Raw genomic sequence first — 12,914 nt, forward strand, 5'->3', positions numbered from 1 at the left:
AGCTCACTACAATGCCATGTTGCGTTACATTTCGTGGGATTAAACAATAATTTAGAAAACACATTTCTAATGACCTTTTCTTCCTCTTGCCTGATGTCCATGAGCTGAAACTTTGCACTTGATAACGCTGCGGTGCACACTCGCTCCGGAGCACACCCCCTCCTGAGCACACTCGTTTTGGTGCTGTAGCAGGCGGCGCCATGTTGCTTTGTTGTCGGGAGGGAAACGGCAATGCTGTGCGACCGCTCAGGTGTCTCAGCTTGGAGGTGCAACAGACGGCGGAAGCCCGACTGTTGTCGCATTGATAGTGTTCTTATATTCTGAGTTGAAGCCATTAAATTATGAAATTTGTGTTTGGATACTCACTTGAGAGCCACGAGATAGTATCCAATCACTGGAGACGTTAATGTCATGTTCAACGTGAAGCAACCTTGAAGGGATACTGTCAACAACTTGTGGTCTGATTGGCATTCAAAACAGTCTATCAACTGTATGTGCCCTGTTCGCGTAGACTGCACAGATCGCCACTTTGTTGATTCAGAAGGCCTTCGGCAACAAGCTAGCTAAATTCTGATTAGTTAAAAGCTCTAACGTAAAAGCAGCAACACTGGAGCCTAATAAGACATGAAGATAACGATGAATACATTTATATATTTAGGGAAAATAAGTCACTTTTATTTTATTTGGTTTTTTTTATTTTTTTTTATGTCCTGCCCAGCTTCTCAGGCAAATCATATAGTAGATGTAGATGCCCATATCGGCTGTTCAGATTTACTTTATTTGTATTTGACTTTATTAAATGTATTTATATTATCATTTGGTGCAGCCGGGCCGGAGCAGGAGGGGATAGAAAGAGAAAAAAAGAAAGACAGAGGGGGAAATTGTGGGGACAAGAGGGGGATTAGACAGAGAGACAAAAACAACAACAGCAAACACAACAACAACAACAACAACAACAGAGCAACATCAGCAAATACTACATGTACAAATATGATGGTAAAAGTAATAGCAAATAAGCAGTTAGTGAAAATAAAAAATAATACAGAAATGACAATGAGCATTATTACACTAAAAATTAAGCAATATGAATACCAATAGAAATAGCGCTATTGATAATAAACAATACCAATACTTTACCTTTATTATCAACAATACAATTGTTCAAATGCAACAATACATATACGTAATGATAGCTTGAGATACAAAAGAATGCAGAAAAATGGAGGGGAAGAAAGAGAAGCAACCTACATTAACCTTGTAGATTGTTATAGTAACAATAGGTTAAGCTTTGTCAGTGTGCCATGTGTTATACCCAGTTTACCCTAGGGCAACAACGTTAATATATGTTTGATGAAACGTGATTATGTGCATGAGTGTATGTGTGCATATGTACTTGTATATGTACAGTATGTGTATATGTGTGCTTGTACAGTGAATGTATATGTACAGTATGTGTATATGTGTGTTTGTACTGTGAATGTATATGTACAGTATGTGTATATCTGTGTTTGTACCGTGAATGTATATGTACAGTATGTGTATATGTATGTTTGTACAGTGAATGTATATGTATAGTATGTGTATGTGTGTGTTTGTACAGTGAATGTATATGTACAGTATGTGTATACAGTATGTGTGTTTGTACAGTGAATTTATATGTACCGTATGTGTATATGTGTTTGTACAGTGAGTGTATATGTGCAGTATGTGTATATGTATGTTTGTACAGTGAATGTACATGTACAGTATGTGTATGTTTTTATAATAATAATAATAATAATAATACCTGGGATTTATATAGCGCTTTTCTGAGTACCCAAAGTCGCTTTACATGTTAAAAACCCATCATTCATTCACACCTGGTGAGTAACTTTTATTAATCTATGATCATGATTTTTGATAGGCCAACAAAGAAGGCCTAGCTGGCCCTGGCGGCCCACCACTGGGAATCACTTGCCTAAAGTGCAACTTTCTTAGTTATAGTTTGTAACCCCATTCCAGATTGCTACTGAACAACAAATGAAACTACACTGCTTTGGTTTCATCCACTTGCTATTGTCCAATTATATATTTCACCAAGGCGAAGTGTTTCTACACAGGAGATGACAGAAGATGTCTTTCAAGCTCTGGTTTCTCCTTGGCAATATTGACAGCCATGTCCCCTATTGGCCAAAGTCTGCACTGTTTGTTTGCATACTGTAGTAGCTGCGTAACTATGAGCAGTCAGTGTGTACCGTGTGGGAACTTTCTCCATACCAATAATCTAATCACGAAATCATGTACTCTTACGTCCCTATGATGTACCTATAGTGACCTGTGGGCTACAACCTAATCTATTGAATACATAACATACCATGGACCAAAATTAAAGTATTTGTTTGTTCCCAACAGACACTACGGGCATCTGGAAAGCCTTACATGATCTTCTTTGTGTTGGTTATTTTCCTTGGCTCCTTCTACCTGATCAACTTGATCTTGGCTGTGGTGGCCATGGCATACGAGGAGCAGAGCCAGGCCACTATGAAGGAGGCTCAGGAAAAGGAGGAGGAGTTTCAGGCAATGTTGGGGCAACTGAAACGCCAGCAAGAAGACGCTCAGGTCGGCCACTGATGTTTTCAACCCAATTCCATTAGCTCAGTCTGCATACATATATTATTCTGCTGGGCCGTGTTTTCTTTCTGTACAACTGTCCTGCCTTCTTAAACAGTACAAACTGAAAGTACATCGTAACACTTAACTTTTCCCAACTGTGCTAAACTGAGCTTTTTTTTTTTTTGCTTTGCTGTCATTGTTTTTACATTGATTGATTGAGAGTGATTGATTGAGAAGTTTATTGACATGTTAAAGAATTGAATCCATGCAATGCTTTAAAAGGCAAATAGATGGCACAAAAAGCCAAAAGGCTTGTTTCCGTTGTGCTCCATTAAATATTCATCACATTTGATACATTCAATAATAAAATATATAAAACCTGTAACATGTATATAAAAAATTACGTTTAAAAAAATGGATAAATGATGTACATATACACAGTATACATGTCAGGTGATTTGAAAAAACAATATATACAAAAAATGGGGGAGGGGGGCTTATATACACTATGTACATGACTATGCACATGTTGACGAGGTCTGAGGAAGTCCCTCTGGTGTAGTACCTGTGAGCATGACTTACTCTGGTGAAATAATTGGACAGGTACTTGGGGACAGTTTCTCTGAGTATTTGGAATACTAAGCACATTGCAATTTGGTGTAACTCTTTCCTCAACTCTAAGCCATCCTAATTTGGTAAAGTGGGCTTGAGTTAGGTGAGTCCTGTATGGGAGGTTGAGCAGGAGTCTGTTTAGTTTTTAGTGGCTTGGGGATAGTGGTGAAGCATGAGGTGCAGGTGTAGTCCAAATGACACTGTATGAGGGCAACGGCAAGGCTCTTAAGTGTATCCCTGTTGATAAACATTCTATTTGTATACAGCATCACAACTTATTCTATTTTCCCATTTACACTATTAAATCTATTCCTAGTAACATATGTTTTTTTGTATAACCTTCTCTATTTATATGCCATTCTATGTAAATGTATTATACACATGCTATTGTTCTTGTGGTACTCATTGGGCTAAATTTGTGACCTCAGGTGCAACATGTTGTGCCATCTCATGTGACTTTTTAATTGTGTTTCCATGCGTGGCATTAGAAAGAACAAATGGTTCGGTTTAGTAAACCAGTACAAATTAATATTATCATTTGTAATGCTCTCATGAAAGGCTATCAAAGGTAAATGTCATACTCTATATTCCAATCAGCTTGATTGTGTTTGGAGAGATAAAACGGATTTTCCAAACTGACACAACACAACACTTGACATTCTCCTTTGTCCTCATCCAGGCTACGGTGGTGTCTGCGGAGCGGGGAGAGGTCAGCGATAATCCCGGCGGTATAGAGAGCTCCTCTGAAACCTCCAAACTGAGCTCTAAAAGTGCCAAAGAGCGATGCAACAGGCGGCAAAAACAAAAAGAGGAAGGGGGCAAAGAGGCTGCAGAGAATGTGCCGGAGTCAGAGTCTCAGGATAGTATTAAGAAGTCCCGATGCCACTTCTCTGTTGAGCCCAATTTACTCAACTATGACATGAAGTACTCGTCAGCTCACCAGGTTCAGTACCATTTGCAGTATGCTCTGTTGGCGGTGTTCTGTCTGGAATGTGTTTTAAATGACCATACACTTTCAATATCAAAACATCCTCAAGCAGAAGAATAAGTAACCAATAAATGCAAGACAAAGTAGTTCAAAATGCAAAATTGTTCTACATCTTCAGCTACCTTTAGACTGGATGTATCATCTAGAGCAATAGGAGCCCCTGCACAGTCCAATGACATTCAATACATTATGTAACAGTCAAAACATAATAACCCGTTTTCTCATTTAAATAACCTTAGAATGAAATAAGCTCTGCTTCTTCCTACTTCTTTTCAGACAATTGTACACGTTTAAACGTAATGCACGACAGTTGTTAAGCATGTTCAAAATAAACCATGAACATTATCATATTATTGTGACTTTAGATTGTGCAGGTGGTCATTTTTTATGTTTTTATACTGCCTGGTCCAAAAAAAAGTTTATGCTATACAAACTTGTGCAATGTCAAAACAATCGTGCATTAATGGGGGATTCAGTAAATATTTAAATAAAGCATCGGACAGATTTTGGACCTTTAAGCAGTCTCCCCAGATCAGTGATATTCAGTTAAGTTGTTTTGGGACCAATCTTCCCAGAAAGCTAAGGACAGACTTCTCCCTTCACCATTATTCTTATTCTGTACATTCCGGAGAATCAGCGTCCTCTACAGTAGACATTTGATAGTGGTCTATTTATTTTGGTCAGTTACAGGAGCGCTCTGCTGTTTAAGGAAATTCTTCAAAAAAGCTTGTCAGAGAAAATTTCTATGACATCACTTTGGAGTTTTTAAGAAACTGTCGCAAAAAAAGGAGTCTTTAACAATTTTTTTTTTTTTTTTTTTTTAAAGGAACTTGCAAGCCACCAGTTGGATAGTTCTAATGATAAGAAAGAGAGGACCTAAAGTGGAACCTAAAAGAACACTACTAGCTAACTAACTAACTAAAGAAGTAGGACTACTGACTACATCTAAAGTAAACAAGCTAGATATGTGTAACTACCAAAGAGGAGAGGACTTAAAGGAACACCTTAGTTATGTAAATATAATTTGTGTTCTGTTTGCTAGCAAGGTTTAAGTGTCAATACAAGGAACTTCCAATGGCTTTCCAGTGGTACAAGTTTCTACTACAGTCTAGTGTTTTTTTAGGAATTTGCTGCAAAAATGTTTGTCTCACAAGTTTTGATCTTAACTCAAGAACTGGTATGGTGACATTCCCAGGCTAATTGAATAGCCCTGTCATAGATGTCTTCTCATGCTGGACGCGTGCCAATAATTTCAGACTTCTGAAACAGATTATTTTTATTTTTTTTATGCCAACAGGACGTGTTTTTCTGCATGTATTTTATTCAACAAATGAGAAACTACTCATTGTATCAGTTAGGGTTAAATAACATTATCACCAATGCAGTAATTATTCAATGGGAGGCTCTTAGCTATTTGCTGAATTAAATCCAAGTGGTGATTGAGTTTTTTGGCCAGGCAGTATATCACTACTAAGGCAGGAGTGATGTCATGGAGCTTTTTGCAGGCAGTACCATTTTGTTATGCATTGCATGCACACGCTGACATTCTTTATGCAGTAATCTATTTTCATTAAATGGGATTACGCCTCAAAATTAAGCTTTCTTATGGCACATCATCGTCGTCATCATCATCATGATCTTCTTCTCAACTCTTCTCAATGCTGATGATGTCGCCAGCACGCAGTTTTACTGAACTTTCCTTTAAACGCTTACCAGCATCATACCAGTTCCTTCATCATCTTCATCATCGCAAATATGGCTTTTAATTTGCTGCTTCTTTTCAATGCTTATGCGCATTGGCCATCACAATCATCATCATCATCATCATCATCCTGCCCTCTTCACTCCTCTCTGAAGTCCCTTTAATGTCGTCAGTTCATAAGAGCATCTCAAAGTTGTTTCTTCTTCACGCCTTCCGTGTATTCGTCCTTGCTACTGAAGAATATCTTTCTCTCTTAGTCCTTTCTGAGTATTCACGGACCCCCATTCTCATCCAGACGGAACAGCAGGACCAGCGACGTTTTCAGTGACGTCGGCTCAGAAAATGAGTTTGCAGATGATGAGAACAGCATTTCTGAGGACAACCGGACTCGAAGGAACTCTTTGTTTTTTACATGGGGGCGTGACCGCTACGGCAGCAGTATAAGTCAGTCCAGCGTCTTTCCACATCCGCTACTTTTGCCCAGCAGGATGAAGCACAGCACTGTAGACTGCAACGGAGTAGTGTCCTTAATGGCTGCCGATTCAATCCCATTATCTCCAATGGGGCGCTTTCTTCCTAAAGTGACAGTAGATTTCGCCTCCACTAGATACAAAGTAAGCAGGGGTAGTTAAGTCTGCTTTCTGCCATATGATAGTAATTATTTGCCTTTTCCTGTATCTGTCCAAATAATTGAGGACTGTAACGCTGGATAATAGCCACAATACTTCATGAACGTCACATTTTAACAACCATTTTTTTAAGGGACAAAAAACTTGATTATACTTTGGAGTAGACACTATATGGCTTGTACAGTAGTACACTATATTGCCAAAAGTATTTGGCCACCTGCCTTTACTCACATATGAACTTGAAGGGCCATCCCATAGAATTGTCCAAAATGTTTTGGTATCCTGGAGCATTCAAAGTTCCTTTCACTGGAACTAAGGGGCTAAGCCCAACTCCTGAAAAACAACCCCAAACCATAACTCCTCCGTCACCAAATTTCACACTCGGCACAATGCAGTCCAAAATGTAGCGTTCTCCTGGCAAACTCCAAACCCAGACTGGTCCATCAGATTGCCAGATGGAAAAGTGTGGGGGCGGTATAGCTCGGTTGGTAGAGCGGCCGTGCCAGCAACTTGAGGGTTGCAGGTTCGATCCCCGCTCCCGCCATCCTAGTCACTGCCGTTGTGTCCTTGGGCAAGACACTTTACCCACCTGCTCCCAGTGACACCCACACTGGTTTAAATGTAACTTAGATATTGGGTTTCACTATGTAAAGCGCTTTGAGTCACTTGAGAAAAAGCGCTATATAAATATAATTCACTTCACTTCACTTCACTTCATCACTTCAGAGAAGGTGTCTCCACTGCTCTAGAGTCCAGTGGTGGTGTGCTTTACACCACTGCATCCCACTCTTTGCATTGAACTTGGTGATGTATGGCTTGGATGCAGCTGCTCTGCCATGGAAACCCATTCCATGAAGCTCTCTGCGTACTGTACGTGGGCTTATTGGAAGGTCACATGAAGTTTGGAGCGCTGTAGCAACTGACTGCGCAGAAAGTCTTTGCAATATGCTGACCCCTCTCTGTCAGTTTACGTGGCCTACCACTTGGTGGCTGACTTGCTGTTGTTCCCAAACTCTTCACTTTTCTTATAATAAAGTTGACATTGGAATATTTAGGAGCGAGGAAATTTCACAACTGGATTTGTTGCACAGGTGGCATCCTATGACAGTTCCACGCTGGAAATCACTGAGCGCGGCCCATTCTTTCACAAATGTTTGTAGAAACAGTCTCCATGCCTAAGTGCTTGATTTGATACACCGGGCCAAGTGATTAGGACAACGGATTCTCATCATTTCAATGGTGGCCAAATACTTTTGGCAATATAGTGTATACACCTACCATTAGGGATGTCCCGAACCGATCCAACATTAGAAAACAAAAAGATGAAGTAATATGAATATGCTTGCACGTCAATTGTCCAACATAAGAAGCTCCGATACAAGTAGCACAGCAAGCGTATTCTCTTTTGCAAAGCTGCACAACGTGAAATGTCCTCCAATAAGCACACATTGTCGGTATTTTCTTGGGTTTTAGGAAAGTCATTTGCAAAAGAGACGGCGTGGCTCGGATTGTAGAGCGGCCGTGCCCGCAACTTGAGGGTTCCAGGTTCGATTCCGGCTTCCGCTAACCTAATCACGGCAGTCGTGTCTTGGGCAAGACACTTCACCCACCTTTCTCCCTGTGGCACCCACACTGGTGTATAAACGTGCAGGACTCCCTTGAAAAAGAGATGTTTCATCTCAATGGGACCTTTCCTGTGCAAATAATGGTTTAAAAAAACAAACAAAAGTAAACATGGTTGGCTATAGGCTAGCTGCACACAGCTAGTTCACAAGCGAAGTAAGTGTCTCTAATTAATGAATAATACAGTAAACAGCACATTTGTCAATAAAAAACACCTATGAAATAATTGCAGCTGCGTAATACTTACAGGTAGAAAAGTGTTTTAGAAAGTATCCAGTAACAAATGTGTCTGCATCATTCAACCTACTGTGTCGTGCCCTAAATTGAATGAATAATTGTAACTACAGTGTTGCTAAAACACAAATCAACACTCGACTTCAAAATCATAAATCTGCAATAAAGTTAGTGAGTTCATACCTACCGTTATTCTCTGAGTCATTTCACTCGACTAAATATATTTGAACATTCCACACTACAAAATAATACACGCACGTAATTGTATGCCTTACTGTTAGTGTTTTTCACACCTACCATTGTTTGACTTATTTCACTTGATCAAACCTTTTTTTGTCGTTCCAGACAAACAAAATAATAGAAGTATGTTTTATGGTTCCTGCTGATATTGTATCAGTTTAATATTGGTATCAGCCAACACTCAAAGCTTCAAATTCGGTATCGTATCAGAAGTGAAAAGGTCATATTGGACACCCTTATCTACGATCCATTAAAAATAAATAACACACAGCCATTACTGTGTAAATATCTGTAAATATCTGCTAACATGCTATCTTGAAAAGACACACCACATGATGTATCGATGTGACAACTTATGTATTTTATTTCCTGTGGGAGAATTTACTACTTATATTTACATTTGTAGTATTTTGTTGATTGACAAGACTAAATTGCCCCTAGTGTATGAATGTGAGTGTGAATATCTGCCTATCTGTGTTGGCCCTGCGCTGAGGTAGCTACCTGGCCAAGGCCTAACCTGCTTTCTGCTCCAGCACCACCCCAGCCCCCTCCTTGTAGTTGAAAATTGAATAATTTGGTCTTTCTCATAGTCAAGAATGGTGGTTGTGGCATGATAGTCAGAAGCTGTGAATCTGTAGAAAGCGTGGCTGCAAGGCAGTTGAGCAACATGATAATGAGCTCAAACACATCTCCAAGATCATCACGTGCATTGCTAAGGACGCTTAGGATGAAGATGGAGTGGCCAAGTATGTCTCCAGACCGAAACCCGATTTAGCGCCTGTGGGACATTCTCAAGCTGGCAAGCTGTCTAATATCCACCAACTTTGTGATGACATCGTGCAGAAGTAGATCAAATTAATTGAAATCCATGTCCCAAAAAATGAGGGCAGTTGAAATAACGATGTTCACACTAAATTTTGGACATCATTTGGACATGTTCACTGTGAGGTGTTTCGCAACCACAATGGCTCTGTGTTTAGTCTTTTGGTAAACATAAACATCTACAATGTAAACTTAGTACTCTGAAATAGATTTTAAGTCTCATTTCTATGGCATTGTCCCTTGAGAAGATGGTTTTTGAAATGAGAGGTATATACACAGGCAAAGAGAACTTTGGTGGAAAGGCAGCTTTATAAATCCGGCAAGACAATGACCGGATCATTGCTAGTTTAGTGCTTTTCTACGATCTGACGTTCTTGTGTAAGTGATTAGTGTTTGGGATGAGATGAATAGCTCTCCCACTGCAATGCTTTTTACACAATGTTGACATGTGATTACTTGACACCAATGTTTCCCCCCACAGCCTGACACCACAACTGACACTGAGGGGGGCACACACGAGGAACGTGCAGCCTTTCCCGAGGACCCGGGGGTCCGGGATAGGGCTTATAGCGTGGCAAGTGTCATAACCAGCACAATGGAAGGTAGATTCCACAACATTTGAGCCGAGTTGTAATTATTTGTATGATGAAAAATATCCTTTTTTTGAAACAGAGCTTGAAGAATCAAGGCAGAAGTGTCCTGCCTGCTGGTACAAATTTGCAAACACCTTTCTCATCTGGGAATGTTGTCCAGCCTGGCTGAAGATTAAGAAGATAGTCAGACTAATAGTGATGGATCCATTTGTGGACCTAACCATCACTATCTGCATTGTGCTTAACACCCTATTTATGGCCATGGATCATTACCCAATGTCCAAGAGTTTTACCAGTATTCTGGCTGTGGGCAATATGGTGAGTGGAGTTTTGTTAAGTTCAAATATCTACCAAGTGTTTGACAAGTTAGTATGTCTGTTTTTGTCAAGGTATTCACGAGCATCTTCACGGCTGAAATGGTCCTCAAGATCATTGCTTTGGATCCATACTATTACTTTCAGGAAGGATGGAACATTTTTGATGGGGTAATTGTCTGTTTAAGCTTGATGGAACTGTGCTTGGCCAGTGTGGGTGGAATGGCTGTTTTGAGATCTTTCAGATTGGTGAGTTCCAACGCGCACAAAGCCAAATGATTGGGTAAAAGATGGAGATCGTTATGACCCTTCTCTTTTGACAGCTGCGAGTGTTCAAGTTGGCCAAGTCGTGGCCCACACTCAACACCCTCATCAAAATAATTGGTAACTCTGTGGGTGCTTTGGGCAATCTGACACTGGTGCTGGCCATCATTGTGTTCATCTTTGCTGTGGTGGGCATGCAGCTTTTTGGGAAAAACTACAAGGACTGTGTGTGTAAAATCTCCAGCAAGTGCACCCTGCCTCGTTGGCACATGAATGACTTCTTCCATTCATTCCTCATTGTGTTCCGAGTGCTATGTGGAGAGTGGATAGAGACCATGTGGGACTGCATGGAAGTGGCTGGAACACCCATGTGCATCACTGTCTACATGATGGTCATGGTTATTGGAAACCTTGTGGTACATTTTCCCATCTCTTGTTGTCAATTCACCCAAATCTATAAGTAAATCTAGATGTTGCACGTTTGTCTTGTTTTTGTTAATCATATTGTGTCCTTTATGTAAAGAGAACATGGTGGAAAAGCATTCAAAAGTGGATATCATAAGTCATATTGTGATCTGATAGGTGCTGAACCTGTTCCTGGCCTTGCTGCTGAGTTCCTTTAGTGCGGACAACCTGGCCGCGACAGAGGACGACAGCGACACCAACAATTTGCAAATCGCTATTGGACGAATCCACAATGGCATCGCCTTTGTCAAGTCTCTGCTTCAAAGCAGCTGCAACAGTGTCTGCCTGAGGAACAACAGGCAAAACCAGGGTGAGGTTAAATCATCCCTAGATGACTTCCACAAAGCCTCAGGACCCAACGGCATCCCTAACCATACCATTAAGGAGATATCCAAAAACGGCAACGGCGATGTGACCGGAGTGGACAAAAGTGGGGACAAGTACATCGTCTGCAGCAAGACTGATGATTCCATAATGTCTTTCATCAATAACCCCAGTCTGACTGTCAATGTTCCTATTGCGCTGGGGGAGTCCGACTTTGAAAACCTCAACACAGAAGACTTCAGCAGTGCCTCGTCTGAGGAGGGGGAATGCCCTGCGGTAAGGATGCTCTTTAGCTTCAGGTATTTTGAAAGTTTCTTCCATTAAAGTAGGCATTGTCACAAGTGTGCCAAAATACGGCCTCGGAGTTAAGTTAGGTTGTGTTTTTTCAAACATTGCAGTTCAGTTGTGTTGTCGTAATTGAAATGTCCGAAACTACCATCACTTTTCTGTACTACTGGACTTAGTGTTCCAGTTCCAACTTACAATTTCAAATATATTTTTTAAATAAATGTGAGCTCAATTCCTAAAGATAATGTCTCCAAAAATAACCCCCCACTAGTTCAATTGTGTGAATGCTCCAAAGCATTCTTCTTTTTCTTCTTCTTCTTCTCCAGATTTTGGCGCGCTCTACCTTCCACATTTTTCACCTGATTCAAAGCGTTCCAACTTCAAACTGTTCAACCTATTCAGGAATCGCAGGCTTTTCCTTGAGAAATTCCAAAAATTCTCAGATTTCCCAGAATTTCAGGTTTTCCGGGAAATTTTTCATTCAAAATGAATTGCCCATTTTTAAAACTTCCACCATTTCCACATTTTTCAAACGATTTAAACCAGGGGTGTCAAACTCAAATACAGAGTGGGCCAAAATTTAAAACTGAACAAAGCCGCGGGCCAAGGTTGAACAAATTAACCTTTTAATAGGGACCCAAGTTTTGCATTGAATATTGAACAAGCAAGGCTTATATAACTTTATAGTGACATGCAAAATCGAGTTTCAAATAATAATAATAATAATTCAAAAATATCAATGACATATCAAATAAAATTTTAATAACAATTGAATGCCTCTTTTCTATTTGCAGCCTTCTGAGGTAAATATCAAAATAAACTTTTTCCACCGGCTAATAGTACATTTGAAAATAAAATAACAATAATGAATGAATCAAACATTCAAGCCTTGAAGTAGCAAGAGATAGTGCATGAATAAAACGTTAATTATTGCTCAGTTTGCTACACTGATTTGCTTTAACACTGAATATGGAACAAGCAACGCTTATAAAACTTAATAGTGCAAAATCAACTTTCAAAAAACAAACGAAAAAACATCAATGGTATATTAAATACAATTTAAATAAAACATGTAATGCCTCTTTTCTATTTACAGCCTTCTGAGGTAAATATCAACATTAACTTTTTCCACAGGCTAATAAATTTGAAAATAAAATAACAATGAATAAATCAACCATTCAGGCTTTTTTACTGCTCAGTTTGCGACACACTTATCTAATCTGA

General features: G+C 39.8%; 1 protein-coding gene across 2 annotated transcripts in view; it reads left to right on the top strand.

The window, feature by feature from the left end:
• scn1laa (sodium channel, voltage-gated, type I-like, alpha) overlaps positions 1-12,914 on the top strand; it is a 176,159-nt gene that overhangs the window by 100,829 nt on the left and 62,416 nt on the right. The window contains exons 10-17 of one of the 2 annotated variants that reach the window (XM_062069823.1): positions 2,392-2,598; positions 3,884-4,147; positions 6,152-6,508; positions 9,924-10,044; positions 10,115-10,353; positions 10,425-10,598; positions 10,673-11,029; positions 11,196-11,678. In XM_062069823.1, the coding sequence (XP_061925807.1) occupies positions 2,392-2,598; positions 3,884-4,147; positions 6,152-6,508; positions 9,924-10,044; positions 10,115-10,353; positions 10,425-10,598; positions 10,673-11,029; positions 11,196-11,678 (2,202 nt within the window). The remainder of the gene's footprint in view (positions 1-2,391; positions 2,599-3,883; positions 4,148-6,151; positions 6,509-9,923; positions 10,045-10,114; positions 10,354-10,424; positions 10,599-10,672; positions 11,030-11,195; positions 11,679-12,914) is intronic. The other variant, XM_062069822.1, reaches the window with a different exon arrangement.

This window comes from Entelurus aequoreus, linkage group LG14 (genome assembly GCF_033978785.1).
Source record: "Entelurus aequoreus isolate RoL-2023_Sb linkage group LG14, RoL_Eaeq_v1.1, whole genome shotgun sequence".
Classification (NCBI taxonomy): Eukaryota; Metazoa; Chordata; class Actinopteri; order Syngnathiformes; family Syngnathidae; genus Entelurus; species Entelurus aequoreus.